Source organism: Lepidochelys kempii, chromosome 7, assembly GCF_965140285.1.
Source record: "Lepidochelys kempii isolate rLepKem1 chromosome 7, rLepKem1.hap1, whole genome shotgun sequence".
NCBI lineage: Eukaryota > Metazoa > Chordata > Testudines > Cheloniidae > Lepidochelys > Lepidochelys kempii.
Genome location: NC_136386.1, coordinates 39,980,471 through 40,000,520, shown reverse-complemented (window position 1 = coordinate 40,000,520; position 20,050 = coordinate 39,980,471). Strand labels below are relative to the sequence as shown.

At 41.3% G+C, this 20,050-nt stretch overlaps 1 protein-coding gene across 9 annotated transcripts in view; it reads left to right on the top strand.

Annotated features, from left to right (window-relative positions):
* SLC6A11 (solute carrier family 6 member 11) overlaps positions 1-20,050 on the top strand; it is a 280,391-nt gene that overhangs the window by 215,826 nt on the left and 44,515 nt on the right. For all 9 annotated transcript variants that reach the window (XM_073352322.2, XM_073352324.2, XM_073352321.2 and 6 more), the window contains one exon: positions 14,223-14,326. In XM_073352322.2, the coding sequence (XP_073208423.2) occupies positions 14,223-14,326 (104 nt within the window). The remainder of the gene's footprint in view (positions 1-14,222; positions 14,327-20,050) is intronic.

Here is a 20,050-nt window from a genome sequence, read left to right as displayed (position 1 = left end):
GACTGGCAAATAGGATGTCAATTGACGTCAGCACTGCATTTTTATGAGACCTATGCAAATAGAATCCCAAAGTATCTGAAACTAAGCTTGGCTCAAGTCTGAACATGGAAATGTGGCCAGTTTTAATTTCTTATTATTTCCACTTTTTCTCTGGTCATGAGCACCGGGACTCTGCTTTTGAAAGCATGAGACTGATGGGTGAAATGTGAACTAGTGCAAATAAGTGTCTGTACAAACATCCAACACACGATGGTAATGGTGGAGTTTACAACCAACGATTCCAATGCACTTCAGTCTGGCCGTAGAACAGCCCTCCACTTCTGATCCTGGGTGTCCCTTGAGAAGAGACTGCTAATTATTCCATGTTTTGCCAACTTGTGTGGGTAGCTTTGTAATTTGGACAAATATTCTCCATGAATGAGCCCACCAAAATTGCTTGAATTTGAATTATATCTGCAGTAGCATGCTTGACTGTGCACTAATGATTATTTTATATTTTATCCGTCTGCCTTCCATCATGATGATGAATATGTAGACAAAATCTCAGGCTATAAAGGTGATGATAAAGGATAGAAAGGTAATAAGGGGAAATTTTTAAAAAGGCTCTGAGAAAGATCAGCATGTCTGCTTGTTACCTTAAGTTGAGCATTATTGTCTTTTGTTGCTGGTGTCCTTGTTAATTTTCTTGAACCTGTTGGGCTAAACAAAGTACTGCCATTTTTCTTCAGTGCACCAGGCTTTCACTTCTTGTGTTCTAACACTGAGACTTGGAAAAGCTGGTCTTATAAACAAACCAGCCACGATAGCTTTTGTCTAGTGGAGGTAAGCCCATGGTCCTAGAGTGCAGAAGAGCCAACTATTGGAAACTAATTACATAATATGGCCAAAAAAAAAAGAGCATGAAAGAAGAGCAGTGAGAAACAATGATGTTTGTGAATTACTTAGCGATCCAGCCATCACTGGGTGCAAGTGCAGCTGATGTAGACATACCTGAGCTACCTTTAGCCTAGCTCTCTTGGGTACCAGAGCAGTGAAGCCACAGCAGCGTGGGCTTCAACACAAGCTAACTAGCCGAGTAAAGTGCTCAGGGTTCCGGGTGCTCCACTGCTCAGTATCCGTTCTAACTAGATTAAAGCTAGCTCAGGTGTGTCCACATGAGCTGCAATCCCACCCAGTGATTGCAGAGCTGATATACCCACAGTGTATGTATATTTATGCATGTATGAATATGTGTTAAAATAAACCTTGAAACATAGCCCAAAAATATCACAGTAACTTCTCCTTCTCTGTCAGACTCTCCACTGAATTACAGGTGTTCAGACAGCCTGAGCACCAGGTGTTTTTCTGCAGAGTTACAACAGCAAGGTCACCTTGGTTTTCAAATTCAGTTCCCATTTTGTCAAACCTGGTAAATGGCTACCTGGTAAATGACAGTGAAATCAGCAGCAGGCTTTGGCTGCATCCCCAATGGATAGAGTAGAATATACCCAAACTGACTCTAAATAAAGGATGGGAGGAGCTGGAGACTTCAGCGGTTTCCCAAAGATATAGGAAACCGCAGAAAGTTCATCATGTTTTTCCCAAATACGTATTTCAGGAATTCTAAAGAAGAGACTTGTATCTGTGCAAAACCACTCAGGACTCTATTCTGACTGAGGGCAGAGGGGCACTGAGGTTGTTTGCAGGCCCCCAGGGCCAGTCTCAGACTATCTCAGAATGCAGGGTGGAGGTGGTGAGGAGAGGAGGGAAGCATGTCCAGGGCAGCATCTGCAGCATCATTTCCAACAGGTGCAATATACACTTCCTGCTACTTTGGCTCCACTCCTCTGGTTGGAGAAGGAGGTCCCACCTCCCTCCTGCTCCCTTTGAGGTGACTGTGACACCCTTTTCAAAAGGCTTTTGGGCTCCTTGCTTCCATCTGGTCAGGATTAGCCACATCCAAAACCTAAATTGCCATAAAGATGTGCAGGTTGGTTATTTTGTTAATCTGAGGTTCCAACTTCTACTGACAGCATTTTGGGCCTTGGCTCTCACTCTCCACACGTCCTCTCTTCACTTCCATAATGCTGTCTCTGTGCTCTCTGGGCCCTTGTATTTGTTTTGGGTATTTTGGGGGGGGGGGCAAGGGGTAGTTTGTTCTTCACCCTAAAAGCACAGGGGTAGGATTATGTAATTCTCTTTCTCCTCCTCTTGCCTTTTCCATCTTCCATGGTTCTGTCTTTTTGTCTCAGGTACATTATCCTCCTCCCCTGTACCAAATCCTTTTTCCTACCTGTCAAACCTTTATCTGCTCGTTTAGATCACATTATTGCTGCCTCCCATGTTTGCTACTTAATCACACTACCTCTCATTTGTTTATATCACATACAATACTTTTGATAGTGATGTGGTTTAGCAGGGTTACAATAGGTCCTGACAACACCAATGAACTAAACCACTACCCCCATGCTTATTACTGCAAAGCACTCTCAGTTTTTAGAAGATGACTTAATAATTCTAGAGCTTGAAATCTCACACGGTTCTACAGTTGAAAGGAATTTTCACATCTTTCCAGTCACTCCCCATGTTGTATGAGTTAGCTAAGCATGAAAGCTAAACCTTTCAAGGTGCATGGAACTGAACCTGGCTGTTTTCCAGCAGAATTGTAACACCCCTTTTACAATACGTAGTTTCATTCAGGCATTCTTACTATTCCAGTAATCTGTGGCTGCTTTGTTCCTTCACCTTGAACTTTTCTTTCTCAGACCCTGACAGTAAAGACTTTTTTTATTATTCAGATTTTTTAGTCAAAGGAAAAGTGCTCTTTAAAATGTAAATAATACAAAGACTCATCAAAATAATGTATAATTTATATTAAAAGAAAACTATAAAAAGATTGCTCATTCTCTGATAAGAAGATGGATAATAAAGGACTTTTAGCATTTGGAACATTATATTGTATAGAGCCAGTTCTGTGTTTAACTAGAAATGGTTGTGAGTTCTTCCATATTCTAAGATTAAGTACCTTATTATGGAGTCATTGTTAATGGCTCCATAGTTAAGGATGCTTTGAGCATTGCATTTGAAGTGGGTTTTCAATCCCTTTGTTAAGGATGAAAAAAATGTGCCTCTTTCTCAAATACGTATTTTTGGGTACATATTTAGGCTCTGATCCTGCAAACATTCATGCTGTGCTTAATGTTAAGAAAGGGAGCAATACCAATGACTTCAATAGGACACATGCAAGACCAGGGCCTTCAATTTTTATAGTTCCTTGTAGCTCATGCTGTCATCTTTACCATATGGAAAAGATCAAGTAAGACAAACAAAGCAACCTTAAAAATATAGAAATTTTGTTTTATGGTAAAATAGTTACAGTATTTTGACTCTGTTCTAATAATGTATGAAATAAACACAGTTGATGGATGTTGAATTACTGCTCCTGTGTCAACTCTTACTCTGCAAATTATCATGCTGCTCTAATGTAATTTGAAATGTAATGATGATTTTTCTTTGTACCAGGTGGAAGGTGCTAAACTTTCTAACTATACTTTGCAAAGTGAGAAAACCCAAAAGAAAAAAGGACCACTTTTGGAAATTTGATCCTCCTGTTCTAATACTTTTACAGATCCTTCTCCTGCACAATGCAAAAACTCAAAATGTTCCAATCTCCATGTTGTGGGCCTGACTCTGTAAGTTACTTAAGCACATGTGTAACTTTAAGCACATGAAATCAATGAGATTACTCAAGTATCTAAAGTTACAAACATATTTAAATACCTTGCTGAATCGAGGCCTTAGACATGCTCCTTACATCAGCTGTATATGGTAGACAATTTAGAACATTCAAGAAGTAAAAAATAAATTAGTTAAGACCATTGTTTGTCTTAACTGTTTCTACCGATATCACGGAAGTCAAACCATAGATTGATGGTTAAAATGTTCCACAGAATATTTAGAACTTTAGATGACAACACTTTGATGTCTAAAACTTTGCAGAAGAGAGAGCCCAGAAAGTCGCTTCTCCTGTGGAGGTCAGAAGAGAGGGGAGTATTTTCTGCTACTTCTCCCTTGCAGTTTTCTGAAATCTTGGCGGAGAGAGAAGTCTGGAAATTTTGATCGGATGTGGGGAAAGAGCTCACAACTCTTCCAAATTTAAAAACAGTAGGAAAGAGGGAATTAAAACCTTTCAAGGCCCTCCCGCACTCCAACAGAGCTCAGCAATTTAATCCCTTTTCTTTTTAAATCCCCTTAAGGTTTCCAGGTACTGTGTGAGTGTGTACGCGTGTGCAGAAATAAGAAATTTCCACGCAAAAAGTTGTGTTAACTTTTCGTTAAGGTCACTCCAGCGATTAATATAACCCTTATGTAAACTGTGTAACACAAACATTACAATACAAAAAATCAAATAAGCCCTACGGAGTAATAAGAAGGAAAGGCCTAGGTAAGGTAATTACATTAATAGTTCATTACCCTTGCAGTCTGTACATTTGGTCAAAAACATGTAAACATTCTTCTTCCACATTTCATAAACAACCTTCACTCTGACCCACACACATATATGTTAAGTTTTGTAAGTACACCACTAATTATACTTTACAGAGTGGAAGATACCTTCAAGTGTAGAACTTCCATTGCATATAATGGAGGTGCTGGTCATGGCTCCATACTTAAGGATGTGTTGAGTTTTGCATATATGTATTGTCCAAATACTGAGAGTTTACAAATTCAGAAGGCAGCATACATACAAAACTGCACTTGCTGAAGCTGTTGTTTTCGCAGTACCTAGGTCTTGTTTCAGTAATGATTACATTAACAGCAGTGCAGTCCTGCTTGGGGTAAATTAGCCTAACCCTGCTGCTGCTGTATTCATTCCTCCTGCTGCTGTACTCTGTGTGCAATTAGGCAAATACTTTCTTGTCTAAACACTGCTTGCTCCTTTGAACGTGATGCCAATGATGTTTCTGCCCATTTGTTTGGTATAAATGCCACCATATCTTTCCTTTTCTCTTCACACCTTCTTATTTAAAAATACACTGGCATTGTGTTTGGTGGTGTTCTCATCTGTTGACTTGAGGAGAAAAGGGGAGAGGCAATTCATGGCACAATCAGAAGAGACATATGAACCAGTTCTCAGACTACTGTTACCATATACGTGAAACATTCCAAATGGTGTGGGTTCAGGAATAGAAATTTGCACAGGGAAATAGGGGTGGAATGGGGATGAGAGCAGTTCATTAGCAACATTCACTGTATTGAAACATACTGAGCACATAATTTCCAAAAATCATATTCTCTTCTGGTCATGTTCTTATGTCTCTCCTATCACTGTTGGGCACGAAAATTAGGAAATTAAATTAGGAAACTAATACCTCTCAAAGGAGGCTGATGTCTGTCCTTGCATACAATCTAGTGCACAAGCAAAGAGAGACGATACACGAGTGGTCAACCAGTTCTTCTCTTTTTCCTGGGTTTGTTGAATCAAACATTCAGCCAGTGGAGTCTGTGAGATGTGTTTACCCTTCTTGGGGCATACCATAAACACCGTTTCCAGGAGCCAGATTTTTAACAGCCAGGCAATGGGCCGCTGACACTTCTGCTCCAGATGTTCTGCAAAATGAATTCTGAATGGAGGTGTCATTTTCACTTTTATGTGCTCTGATGTGAAAAATAAGAAACCATCCAAAATTTCAGCTGAAATGGAATGGTGAAAGTTTTCATATGATCATTTGCCACTTAATTAATTGCACACCTCTTATTTTAGTCATAAAGGTCAGCTTGAAACAAATTTCTCTGATTTTTCTTTCTTGTCAAAGGTGTGAAATAGTGTTACATCTTTTGAGTTCCGGGTGGCTATAGGTAACAAATGTAAAAGCTCATAGAAGTGCCAGTTAGAGTCAATAATAACGAGACCGACAGGTTTTATGTGGTCACAGTAGGAGTCTACTGTAATTGAATAATAGTTCTTGCTGTATGCAGTGCTGGGAAAGCCAAAGGACACACTCTGTACCCTTTTGGTTTACTTATGGCTTCAAAAGACAGCCTGCATTCAGACAGTGGTCTGAAAATGTTGAAATCATGTACAGTGGGAGTGCCCACAGCTTCCCACAGAGAGCAGAAAGAGGAAGGCACACTGGCACATTTTCAGGGAAAATTCTGATTTCTGTGCCTTCCCTTCTATTAAACTATTCTCTTAACGTGCGCTGCACATTGCCATCTCTTGTACAGCAGCGGTAAGTGCTGGGAAGTATCACCCGTAGGTCTGTGAACAGATGTACTGCCCCAAAAGCTGTTAAAATGAATGAACTTGAGGTAGCAATGGTTATAGAAATGCACAGACTGAGTAAAATGAGAGACTTTCATCCTCAACATTTTTACACACAAAACAACCTTAAAAGTAATTAAGGTTCCAAGGTCAAGCTCTCAAAAGTTAGGAAATGTCAGACTTAAAGTTACCTGTACAATGTTAATTTGGCAACTGACCATGCATTGTGATACAGTCTGTAATTATGCACTTACACACTAATTTTTCCACCGGATCCCTGCCTCATTCAGTGCACCGGCTGGATGATGCTCACTGATGGAGCAGCTATTCAATATTTTGTTTTATCTGCATCGTTCAATGCGTGGTCCCATTATTTACTGTACACCATTCAAACTCTGCTCTGAAGACAGAATTATTCATTTTCTCCTGGGCTTTTCTCTGGCACTTATCACTGTAGTATCTAAGTGCTTCACAGATATTCATTTATATTCCAGCACCCGTGTGAGGTAAGCAGGTGGTACTATCACCATTTCATAGATGAGCAACTGAGGCAGAGAGAGGTTAAGGTAAAAAATATCCACTAATTTGGGCTCACCATTTTGAGATGCCTGTGGCCTGATTTTTCATAGAACTTAACATTTTATAGCACTTCCTTTATTAAAAGCCCAGCTCCCATTGACTTCAGATGCAGCTGTTAGCGCTCAGCACTTCTGCAGATCAGACCCCATGTGTTTCAAGTTAACCGTCCAAAATTCAGGGAACATTATAATATCCAGTGCTTGTTTCTAAAACATGAGCGAACCATGGTTTTGACACCAAATTGTGGCAAAATATGAACGTGATTCTCATGTGCGATACTGTACAAAAAGAATTTGCTGCGTCTAGTTGCTCTAAGGGGTGTGTTCACCCCACTTTGGGAATAAAGCATTGTATACTCTCTCTCTCTTTCTCCCTCTCTCTCTACAGCTTTGGGCAATATTGCTGCTGGACGGCTATCTGGCAAATACAAGCTCAAACACCTGCGTGTCAGCCAGCTCTTTGTAATTAACGCTCGGGTTGTTCTGGTCTCATCTGCAGAATTCATCACATGCCAGTGGCTAGCCTTAGGGCTAATGTAGTGTAGCGAGACAGATAGAAAAAAGAAGAATTTCATTCTTCCTGCTCTAATCAGAACAAAAGAACCTAAGAATGGTCATGCTGGGTCAGACCAATGGTCCATCTAGCTGGGGTCCGTGCCAGATGCTTCAGAGAGAATGAACAGAATGGGGCTAAAAATTGCAGTGTAGACATTCGGTCTCAGGCTGGAGTCCAGGTTCATCCTTATGGGGTTTTAGGGCCTGGCTCCAGCTCGAGCCTGAATGTCTACACTGCAATTTGTAGCCCCGCAAACCCAAGTCAGCTGACCCAGACCAGCTGTGGCCATTCTGAGGGTCTTTTACTGCCGTGTTAGACATACCCTAAGAGTGTTGTGGGGGAGTCTGGAGAGGTAGGGTCATAAGCTGAAATTGTATCCAAGGGCTTATCTTCACTGCAACGATTAGCTCATGTTAGTACAGTTGAGTTACTGGCCTCAAGTTAGCCAAGCTCCAGTGAAAGGGCCCACACTTCAGAACAACTCTGAAGATACACAGAGTGATTGGCTTAGCTGCTGCTGAGTTGTGGTAACTCGAGCTCTTGCTTCTCCACTCAGTTGCTAGCTGGAACATAAGCATCACTGGAGCTTCAAAATCCCCTCACCCCCTACCCTCCAGTGGGCTAGCTAGCTCAATCTTAAAGAACCACTTAACTTGAGCTAAAGATTTGTCTGTGTAGTGGAGAGTCGAATTAGGGGTAACACTCGAGTTATAACTAGAGTTAACTCTGCCAAAATTTAAGGAGTAAACAGGATGATCTGGGTAATTATAGGCCTGTCAGGCTGACATTGATCCTGGGTGAGATAATGGAGTGGCTGATGGGGGACCTGATTAGTAAAGAATTAAAGGAGGTTAATATAATTAATGACCATCAGAGTGGGTTTGTGGAAAATAGACGCTGTCAAATTAACTGGATATCTTTTTTTGATGAGATTACAAGTTTGGTTGATAAAAGGTAATAGTGTAGTGAAATATACTTAGATTTCTGTGAGATATTTGACTAGGTACTGCACACTTTGATTAAAAAACTAGAATGATATAAAATTAACATGGCACACGTTAAGTGGATTAAAAGTTGGCTAACTGATAGGTCTCAAAACATAACTGTAAGCAGGGAATCATCAAAAGGGAGTGTTTCCAGTGGAGTCCCGCAAGGATTGATTCTTGGCCCTTTGCTATTTAACATTTATATTAATGACCTGGAAGAAAACATAAAATCATCACTGATAAAGTTTGCAGATGAAACACCAGGCTGCCAAAAACTGGGGGAAGTGGTAAGCTGGGCACAAGCAAACAATATGCATTTTAATATGGCTAGATGTAAATGTATAGATCTAGAAACAAAGAATGTAGGTCAAACTAACACAATGGAGGTCTCTATCCTGGGAAACAGTAACTCTGAAAAAGATTTGAGGGTTGTGGTGGATAATCAGCTGAGCATGACTTTCCTGAGCAGTGCTGTGGCCAAAGAGGATAATGCAGTCTTTGGATGCATAAACAGGAGAGTGTCTCAAATAAGAGTAAAGAGGTTATTTTACATCTTTATTTGGCACAGGTACAACTGTTGCTGGAGTACCGTCTAGTTCTGATGTCCACAATCAAGGAGGATTCTGATAAATTGGAGAAGGTTAAGGAGAGAGCCATGAGAATGCTTAAAGAATTAGAAAACATGCCTCATAGTGATAGACCTAAGGAGCTCAATCTATTTAGTTTAACAAAGAGAAGGTTAAGAGGTGACTTGATTACAGTCTATAAGTACCTACATGTAGAATGAATATTTACTATTGGGCTCTTCAGTCTAGCAGAGAAAGGTAGAACTTGATCAATGACTAGAAGTTGAAGCTAGACAAATTCAGACTGAAAATAAGACATGCATTTTTAATGGTGAGCGTAATGAACTATTGGAATAATTTATGAAGGATCATAGTGGATTTCCCATCACTGATAATTTTAAAATCAAAAGTGGATGTTTTTCTAAAAGATCTGCTCTAGAAATTACTCTGGGAGAGTTCTGTGGCTTGTATTATGGCAGAGCCATGGATGAAGCCAAGAGAGCTGTTGGAATGTTGTGAAGAGCTAGAATTGCGCAGGGGAGCAGCCAGTGGGCTGGTGAAGTATCAGAGATGAGGAGGAGGAGATTGGAGTCAACTGATAAAGTGAATTGGAAAATCTGAGGAATATTTTTACGTTAGAGGATTGAAAAACATTTCAGAAAATACGAGAAGCTTCCGAGAGATTTGGGGAAGTTTCAGTGAAGTTCAGAAAAGCAATTTGGGAATGAAGGGACAATCCAGATGTGCTTGGGAGATATTGAAGAGACTAACAGGAATACTAGAATGGATTAGGCTACAGCTAATGAAAGTCACGGACCTTTTTTAGGCATGTCTAGTGCTTGCCATCAAATTGTTAATATTTTCTTACAGTTATCACACTCTGATCTCTAAAACGTTGCAGTATTTGCTATTCTCAGTGAAGGGGAAAATACTGGGTTACAATTACATGGTAACTGTAGGTAAATGTTGACTTTGTAATGACTGCTACTGTTTGTGGCATGTGAGACAGCTGTTGAATGGTTAATGGTATAAAGTGCAGACTGTTGGAATTTGTTCACGCATTTAATAGCTTTTTAGGGTCTTATTATTTATTCACATTATTATAAATTGTTATCACATTACTGTAGGTACTACAATACATTCTTTCAAGTGCTAATATTACCAGTATTTAGAATAAAGCATGTTTCCTGAGGGTTAAGAATGCAGTAAGGGTATCTGTTACCCAGCTGTTAAAACCAGTTGAGTAGATTTTTTAATAACAGGCTTGTATCCAGTTACTGTTATGAAATCTTCATCAGTTCCTTGTAGACAAGGCCTTGTGTTTTCTGTGATTTTATGACTGCAGAGTCTAACACAGAAGCCATCCCTTGCATGTAAAATAATTAAGGTTTTTAACTTTACAGTTACAGAGATAACCTTAAAATGTGAACCAAGTGTGAACTGATGTAGTGTTGCCTTCCTGAGTCTGCTCTGAGAGTGCCCATTCATTTCAAAGGCTGTTGGCTCTGAAACCTAATTATGGCAATTTTCAATGGTGACATTGTTAAATCTTTCACTGCTGGTCTGAGCCTTAATCCACAACTCCAGTCTACTTATCTCATATTCCTAGGTGTCAGAAACCCTGGCTACATTACTAAGCTGCCCATTTGCCCATCGGCAAGTTCTACAATGCAGTTACGCATTTTCAGTGCCCTATTCTGCAGCACATTAAACACAGCAGATTTATGCACAGCATAAATCAAATTAAATTTAATATCAAATTGTATAAGTGAAGGTAAACTGCATTGATTATGTTATTCAATTTAATATTTAAGTCAATAAAAAGCTTATTTAAAAAAAATTACCTGGAATCACTATAGAATTTGCAGTCTTACACCAGAGGTCTGCAAAACTCAAGGGGCCTTAATGTAGAATTTAGGTCAAGCTTTCCACAGAGTTCACAGAGTCTGGCTTATACAGGATACCCCATTTAAAGTGTTCCCGAATATTTCAATGTTGACTCAATGTTAGCTGTCACTGTCTATATTGTGCCATTTTAGAAAACAGGGCTGAAGCTGCTACAAAGGAAACCCCCCCACCATTTCAGGGCCAGGCCTTGGCCTGGGGCATGATGTCTCTCAGAGCTATGTATTCTAACCAGGCCTGGGACCCTAACTTTATCTGAAGAGGGATGTTCTCCCTACTTCACTTCCCAAGCAGTTCTGTGGTCCTGACTTCGTATTACGTGCCTATCTGTCCCTCTTTCACATCAGGGCTGGCCTTCCTCAGGAACAGTCAGGCCGCTGTGGTGTTGACGCAAGCCCTCAGGAAGGGTTAATATGCATTGAAGGTTGTGTAATGTTGGGCCTGCATTTGGCCCTCTACTGAGCAATATTGTGCAACAACTAAAACAGGGGAAAATGGTAATGGTCAGATTCTACATCTACTGATCCAGCTTCCTGGGTTTTGTTTAGACTTAAGAAACTCATTCTCTTTCAGTTGACTTATGTTACTTTCAGCTTTCTGGGAGCTTCCAATCTCATTAAACAGCCTGTCTGTCAAAAGGCTTTCCCTGTGCAGTTTTTCCCTACCAAGTGGTAAAATTTTGAGATGTAATCAGCTGTATCTTATTCAGCATGACAGCAATGAAACCATTTAAACCACTGATGCAAATCAAATGTGACCCTAATGCCGTTCCTAAACAGAAACACTTCCAACTTCCAGCAACTCCAGAAACCAAAGCCTCTCTCAGTCACGTGTCAAATAAATATGTCCCTTGTATGTTTATGTATTTCTGTGCCTTTGATTACTAGTGCTAGCCCATTGGGGGCCCTAAGCAGGAATATTTTTGGCATCCTCCTCCACACAGTACATACTAATAATTAATAGGGTGGCCCCATGAGCTGCTCGGGGCCCTAAGGAATTGCTTAGTCTGTTTATACCTAGCGCTGGCTCTGTTACTGTGATTGGCTTGGTCCATACATGAAATCTTTGAGTGTTATCTGAATCCCTTCTTGCCTCAACCTTACAGCCCCCAAAACATAACAGTCAACATTATATTATCTTGTTTTTAGTCAGGTTCCTTCTCTGCAAAACACTTCAATTGTTGTGATTAAAAGTCCTCACAGAAGTCATATAAAACACTAACTCCCAAGTGTGCAGCGTACTTCATTGGGTTGGACACAGGAGCCAAGATCTGCTGGTGTGGCTCCTTTGTGTAGCTCTTCTGGAAAATTCTAGACTTACAGCTGGCCACAGGAGGATTCCCTGCTAACGTAGAACCAGAATAACAGGGCCTGCAGTGCTCCACCACAACTGACAAATGACCAGAACTCCCCTACCTGCCACTGATCTCTGGCTGCCATTTCAGCCTCTGGGGGCCATTTGAAGACTGCATCATTTATGACAGCTGCCCAGCATGTATGTACAGCCCAGAATAGGGAAAATGTAAAGGCCACCTTTAACTCCCCTCAAGAATTGTGCTATGCTAAGGAACTGGCCCAGGATAGGTAAGCTTTCATTTGTAGGTCAACAGAGCAAATCCAGATCATATTGGTAGTGGTTAAACAAAACTGCCCAACCCTGTATATGTAACTTCTCTCACCATCCAATGATGTTAATGTTGTTTGCTGATTTCCAAGTCCTAACAATTATTCCTTTGGCAAGCTTGCTGACCTTGGATATGAACAATTCCTGCATGTAATTAATATCTGGAATACTTGGAGTATCCCCAAGGTGAAAAGGTTGTGCTCAGCAAGATCTGTACATAAATTTAAGTTGAATTGCCTGGTTGCTTTGTCCTTACAGAGAAACATGGAGGGAAACCGCCCCGCCCCACCACCACAATCCACACTTCTGACTAGTCTGATTATTGCATGTGGTGAGCCTGAGCATTCTGTCCCATGGAATGGGTAGCTGTCACTGGGGAGTTAGGAGTTAGTGCTGTAAAGAAAAAGATGAATGGAGGATTAAATGTTCCACAAACAACAAGTAAAAATAATTTCAAGAATCAGTTAAGGCTAAATATTCTCAACTGTTTATATCATTTACAAAACCCAAGCACTCAGAAGCAAGGAACTGGATAGTTCAGAACATGATAAATCTTACACTGCCCACATAATAAAGAAATTACTCTTATCAGGTATTAAGTAATGTGTATATCTACAACCAAGGAAGTTCATATACAACCAAAGGCTGTATGTATGAATACATAATTGTTATGATTTTTGTTTCAAAAAAAGATTTTGCATTCTGTTTATATTTTGAGATTATTGGTGAAAGAGTAGTCATCACTTTGGGTCAGAGTTAAGATTGTTGTCTTGTGATTAAATGGCAATGACTTGCATGAGTTTGGGATGTAACATTATTCTTGAGAGGCTAAGTGGCAAATGAGTTATCTCTAACCAGTGCCACACTTGTAATAGAAATTATTTTTAAAATCTAATAATAATAATAACAATATTTATCTCTTATATAGTGCTTTTCATTCATCCATCAATCTCAAGCAAATCCCATTATCCCCAAATGGTGAAACTGAGGCATAGAGTTGCCCAAGTCACATGATTTTCCAAGGTTACATAGCAAGCTGGTGGCAGATTCAGGCATAAACCCAGCTCTCTGAACTCTTAGCCCATTGCCCTATTCATTGGATCACACTGCTTCCTGTGTTCGCGAGTGCTCCAATTTCTGAGTTGCCAAGCTAGCCATTTAAAGCTACTTTGGGGCAGGTGCTGTCTGTCTATTCTGTGATTGTGCAGCGCCTAGCAAAGTGGGGTCCTGATCCATGACTGGCGTTTCCAGGTGCAGCTTCAATACAAATTACACATCATAATTATTTGCCTGCTTTTTCCCCTGACTCATTGTTCAATTTCCATGAATCTGTGAATGATGTGCATTTTGGGTATGTATTTAATTAATCTCAAATGATTTTTTTTAAAAAGTCCCTAGCTATCCCATAGGGAGGAGGCCAGGGGACAGACCCTCAACTGATATAAGTTGTCACATCTCCGTTGACTTCAATGAAGCAGTGAGGATTTGAACTTGCTGAGGATCTGCCGCACAAAGCCAAAGTATCCTCTTACTTACACGGTTAGACACTTGTGAAGTCCATTTGACTTCAGTTGAGTTAGTCCTGATTTGCACCAGGGGGTTTAAAAGGAGAATCAAGCCCATGTTTTTTCGAATTTAAACAAAGTTTGACAGATATTTACAGTTACCTCGTGTAGTTGCCTGTGAGAAAATAAACAAGCTGAAAGCACAAACAACGATGGTTCCTTCTTTCCCTTTGATAACGCCTTTGGTTTCTGCCTGCAGGTCTGGGTGGATGCTGGCACGCAGATATTTTTCTCTTATGCCATCTGCTTGGGATGCTTGACAGCCCTGGGGAGTTACAACAACTACAATAACAACTGCTACAGGTAACACATTTGCTTTTAATGTAGGCCTCAATCCTGTAAACACCTATGCACTTAGCTTCATTTGTATGTGTAGCCCCACTGGCATCAGTGGAAATCTTCTCATGAATATAGTTAAGCACATGCATGAATGTTTGTTGAATCAAGGCCTTAATTGGGGAAGAATAGTCTGGGGGAAAGCGGGTGTCTGCTTTTCAAGTCATGTGCATGGAAGTCTGAATTGTGTGACTCTTATGGACACCAGTGGGCATTGCACAGCCTCAGTCATCCCATAAAAGTATTGGAGCTCGTGCCCTTATTGGTCTAATTCTATTTTAAAGCATTGTAAAAGTCATACTGAAATATTTTATACATATATCTGCTTTTTAAAAAACTCCCATTAAAACAAGTGAGCTTGGCTTACCCTTTGGATGCCGTTCTTCTTGAAGTTGTACTGGATACTAGGTAAAGCACAATAAAAGGGCCTAATATGTCACTAGTATTCTTTTTTTAAATCAATGGGAGTTTTGCTGTTGACTTCAGTGGGGCTTAAGCACATGCTTAAGTGCTTTCCTGAATCAGTGCCAAAGGTAGATATGTGCCCACATGGTACTTGAGCCTGTGCAAAATTCCATTGATTTCACTGGGGTGTAGGATCAGCCCCATAGAGAGGAGCTTAGGTGCTTGCCCTTTTTCTCGAGTAGTAATGAGAAGTAAAAAAATATTATATACTAGTGAGAGATTCATTCCTTTTAATGTGCTCTGCCTAGCATATGGTGTAACCTAAAATAATAGTCTTATATGGAACTTAAGTACATGCTTTAAACTAACCATATGCTGACATTCTGTCTTGAGCAAGGACACTTGCCTGGATCAGGGCTTTAATATTAATGCGTGTTACACACAAACTGATTCAAATAATAAGAAAAATTACTGACATAAAAAAGAAACCCCCAAGTGAACCTATATTCAGGAATAAGTGTGAATTAATCTGTAAACTGGGAGAAAATGAAAAAAAAAATTACAAATACTTTATTTGAAAATTATTGTGAAGTTCTTCAAAATAATTATGCAATTGACTCTGTTTAACCAGCTCTAGTCTCTCTCTCTCTCTCTCTCTCTCACACACACACACACACACACACACACACCACCACCACCACCAGGGTAGTGTGCAGGAATAATCATTTGACCGCTCTTGGAGGGGCACATTTTGTGCCCCCGCCATGCCCCAGGGCTGGAGGAGCTCAATCTCCGTGCTGCAACCTCAACTTGGGGACTTCTGTGCCCTCGATGATTATGGGGAATGGGGGTGATGCCCCTGCTTGTCCACCGTTGTGCATGCCCCTGCACACCACCTATCACACGCTCAGTGGGCCAGAGGAGTGCTGGAACTACGGGTGCTGGAGGTGTGGCAGGACTCCCTGGCTTGAAATATTAAAAACAATCAAATACATGGTTTCCCTCACATACAGGGTTTACAATTTTGTTCAATGGCTTCCAGCACCCCCACTATGCAAATTGTTCCAATGCCCCTGCTGGGATAGTCACTTTTCAAACACAGATCAAGACACGTCATATTTCTGAACTCAACTTTTTAAACTGTTTCCCCAGTCATGAACTATTCATGTGTAATTAGACAGTTAATTCAAGGTACAGCACTAAAGTGGTTTTCTCAATGCAGCAAACCACAATATTACAGAGAGAGAATGTAACAATATCTTACCTCCATATAGTAGCATCTAAAATGCAGTCTAATTGGCTTTTCCTAATATAAACTCTTACTTTTTCCACTTTGGCTTATACACCTAGAGCAATGAAAAGAAAAATTCCTTAATTCACTAATTTGTATTTATATAGTAAACAGGGGGCCATTGCTTTTGTGTTGGGTGGCTAATTTGTAACTTTACATAGCCGAACCCAGTCAGGTTTCTGGATCAGTCCCAGAACTGATCTCGGACTAGTCTATGTCTGATTCAGCAGCTTTTACTACACGGCATGACATTAAACTATAAACGTGCTATTGCTGAAGAGATATTCAGAGTGAGAACTTAAGGGCCTTTTCAATACTAATAAAGACAACTAATGATGATATGATGCAAAAGCAACATAATTATCAACAACAACAAAACTCTGGAGAATTTGAATCCTAGATTACCGTGCATGAACAAACCTTGCAGGAAAGTACTAGAGGCAGTTCTAGAAAGTGCATGCTGTGCTCGCTCAGTCCTGCCATGCCTTTTGATGAAAGAAATGCTGCCCTGCATGGCCGCCAATATAAGAGAGTGGGAGAGAAAAGATCATTAGAGAAATGTGGATGCTTAGGGAATAAAAGCAGACCAGCTTTTGTACAAATTGAATGTGTGCTAAGTTACCCAAAAGAGACTTGAGGTAAACTGGCTTGCAAACATGTGAGATTGCTCACAGCTTTTAGGCAACAAAGGTGGTTATCCACTCTGCTCTCTGGGCCAGACCCTTTGCTGGTATAAATTGGTGTAGTTCCATTGAAGGTTTGGAATGACATTGATTTGCATCAGCTGAGGGTCTGGCCAGGTACCTTCAAAATCAACATAATGTCCCCAGTGGAAAATTGTGGGTGATGAAATTGTTTTCTCAGTAGTGTGGAGTAATGCTTTGGCCAAACAAAGTACAGCTTTTTCTTTTTCATTCTGTCCTGCGACATCTCTTATAAAAACTACTTCAATCACAGCCCCAACGGCTGCAGTAGTACTCATTGTATTTTTGTAATCCAGTACTGTACAGTGCTTGATAAAGGCTAAGAGAATGGATAAAGGCTCACTCTGAGGGCAGTAAGGTCTCTAGCACACTAGTTGCTCCCCAATGTCTCTGAAATAGTGGAATTTGATGATAGTAGGGTAAGGAGACTGAAACCACACTGGAGGCTCCTTGGCCCTCTGGACTCTTCATTTACATAGGCTAATTATGACTCTTCAAAAGAAATCACAAAATGTTAATACTCATGAACAACCACAGCACATTACTTATGGCACCTGGACCAGTGTACAGTCCTCCATGGAGGTAGGTTCTTCCTGTGGTAGTCCATGGATGACTTAAAAGGGGTAATGATTTGAAGATTAAAGTTAAAGAGGAATAGCTCAGTGGTTTGAGCATTGGCCTGCTAAACCCAGGGTTGTGAGTTCAATCCTTGAGGGGGCCATTTAGGGATCAGGGCAAAAACTGGGGTTTGGTCCTGCTTTGAGCAGGGGGTTGGAGTAGATGATCTCCTGAGGTCCCTTCCAACCTTGAGATTCTATGATTCTATGACAGATCCATTCCAAAGGTTAGAGAGAGGAAGACAATATAGAAAGCCATTTGCTTAAGAAGTAGAGGCTATGGCTTTGTATACACCTTACACTGTGTGACTTCAAGTTCAGTTGGTCCTGATTCAGGAAAAAGTATGAACGTGGCCAATTACACATGATTTGTTTTGTGGTGATAAAAGAGAAATGAATGCCTATGATGAAGTGAAGAAACCCTGCATATCACATCGCTGTCCGGTGGGTTTGACTTAGCTTTCAATCAGTGTTATTCAAAAGCACAGAACACTATCCCCTGAGCTAATGAAGAACATAAAGTAAAGAGCCTATAATATGTCATTAAACAGTACTTATTCTATCCAATAGAGGGCAGTGGCACAAGTATGCTCTAGACAGCATATTACAATATCAAACCACTGACTTCCTCCATGCCAGTGCAAAGCCCAGGAACAGCATGTGCTGACAGATTTATTTTTTGCAACACATTTTACTGTAGGATTCTCTCTTTTCTGAGGGAGCGTTGCAGTGTAAAATAATGAAATGGGAGAGAAGAGATGCCCAGTTGAAAAACGATATAATTTTAAATGGCATCTTCTTTACTAGAAACAAGACAGAAAAATCTGTAGGTATACCAGCAAAAGAAATCAATTCACTGGCATTGTGAAGGGCAGTTGCCAATGAGGAAAAGCAACATAATTATCAACAATAACAAATTCTTCAAATCCATCCTTAAAACTCTCCTGTGCTGTGATGCCAACAGAAAACTGGTCAGTGGGTAGGCCGCTGTTGTCCTGAGACCACTGCCTAGCCTGCTGACCAGTATGGTCTCATTGTTTCCTTGCAGTCCCCCATCTGTCTGTTTCCAGCTGTTGTCTCTTGCCTCATACTCAGACTGTGAACTCTTTTGTTCTGAGTTTGTACAACGCCTAGCACAGCGGGGTCCTGATCCACAACTGGGGCTCCTAGGCACAATGGTAATACCAATAGTTAGTAATAATTCTCTTCTACCCGGTATGGCTGGTGTGCTACTGCTCACCAGTCAATCCCAATACCTCACAGAGACACTGCTTGTGACCAAGAGCAGTCTGTGGACCCGAAGGGGGCTGCCATTGGCCAATGGATTCTGCAGCGCCACCTCAGGTGGTCGGGGATACAGCCAGCATCCTCCTGCTTCTGTCTACATTTTGGTGCCTGCTGGAAGTGCAAAGATTCACATCACAATGATGGCAATATCCAAGCCACATATAAAGAAAGAGAATAAGGTTTTTGCCACATTAAACAAATCCACAATTTTAAATAGGGGTGGGGGGCACAGCAGCTCCCTGCGAATGGGGCGGGGGAGGGATAAGAGGGGGAGTGAGGGGAGGCGCTGAGACTCTGTGGGGGAAGGAGGCAACCGGCTCCAGGCTGGGAAGGAGGGTTCTGAGGGTTCCTACCTGCTTCCAGGCCCATTCCAGCCCTTCAGGTCCTGCTCCCTGCTTCCCAGCCCCCGCAATGCCTGCTCAAGCCCCTCTGAGTTCTGCTCTCGTCCCCCCCGCTCCCCAGGTATGTGCAAGTTTACGTGGGGGCAAAGCTCCCACAGTATTTCCATTGTGGAGGTGCTAGCCTCCCCTGCCATCCCAATTCTGCTGCCCCTGATTTTAAAACTGTAGTGCAGTTATAGTATAGTTCTACCTATGGGACTTTATGGCCCCCCATGCTGGAATATCTGAGCACCTCACAATCTTTAATGGATTCATCCTTACAACAGCCTATCAGGTAGGAAAGTACTGCTATCTCTGATTTCCAGATGGACAACTGAGGAATAGAGATGCTAGGTGGCTTGTCCATGCTCGTACTAGAGGGCTATGTCAGAGCAGGAAATTGAGCCCCAGTCTCCTGAGTCCTAGCTTAGCAACCTAACCAGTGGGCCATCCTTCCTTCCTTCAGCTCTTTTTGTTAGCCTCATTCATGGTTACTGGCTTCCATATCCACTGTGACAGGGTCGGGCCAGATGGCTACAGGAGAGTGATAGAAGGCAGATATATTAGCCGCAGGTTAAGTAGGTCCATTTTTCCCTGGGTAAGGTAACAGGGAAGGTTCCAGAACAATCAGGAACTTTTTGGAAACAAGGCAGACAGGCTGATTAGAACATCTGCAGCCAATCAAGAAGCTGCTAGAATCAATTAAGGCAGGCTAATCATAGCACCTGCATTTAAAAAGGAGCTCACTTCAGTTTGTGATGTGCGTGCGAGGAGCTGGGAACAAGAGGTGCAAGAAGCTGAGAGTGAGAAGGCGTACTGCTGGAAGACTGAGAAGTACAAACATTATCAGACATCAGGAGGAAGGTCCTGTGGTGAGAATAAAGAAGGTGTTGGGAGGAGGACATGGAGAAGTAGCCCAGGGAGTTTTAGCTGTCACGCAGCTCTTACAGGAGCCACTGTAGACCGCTGCAATCCACAGGGCCCTGGGCTGGAACCCGGAGTAGAGG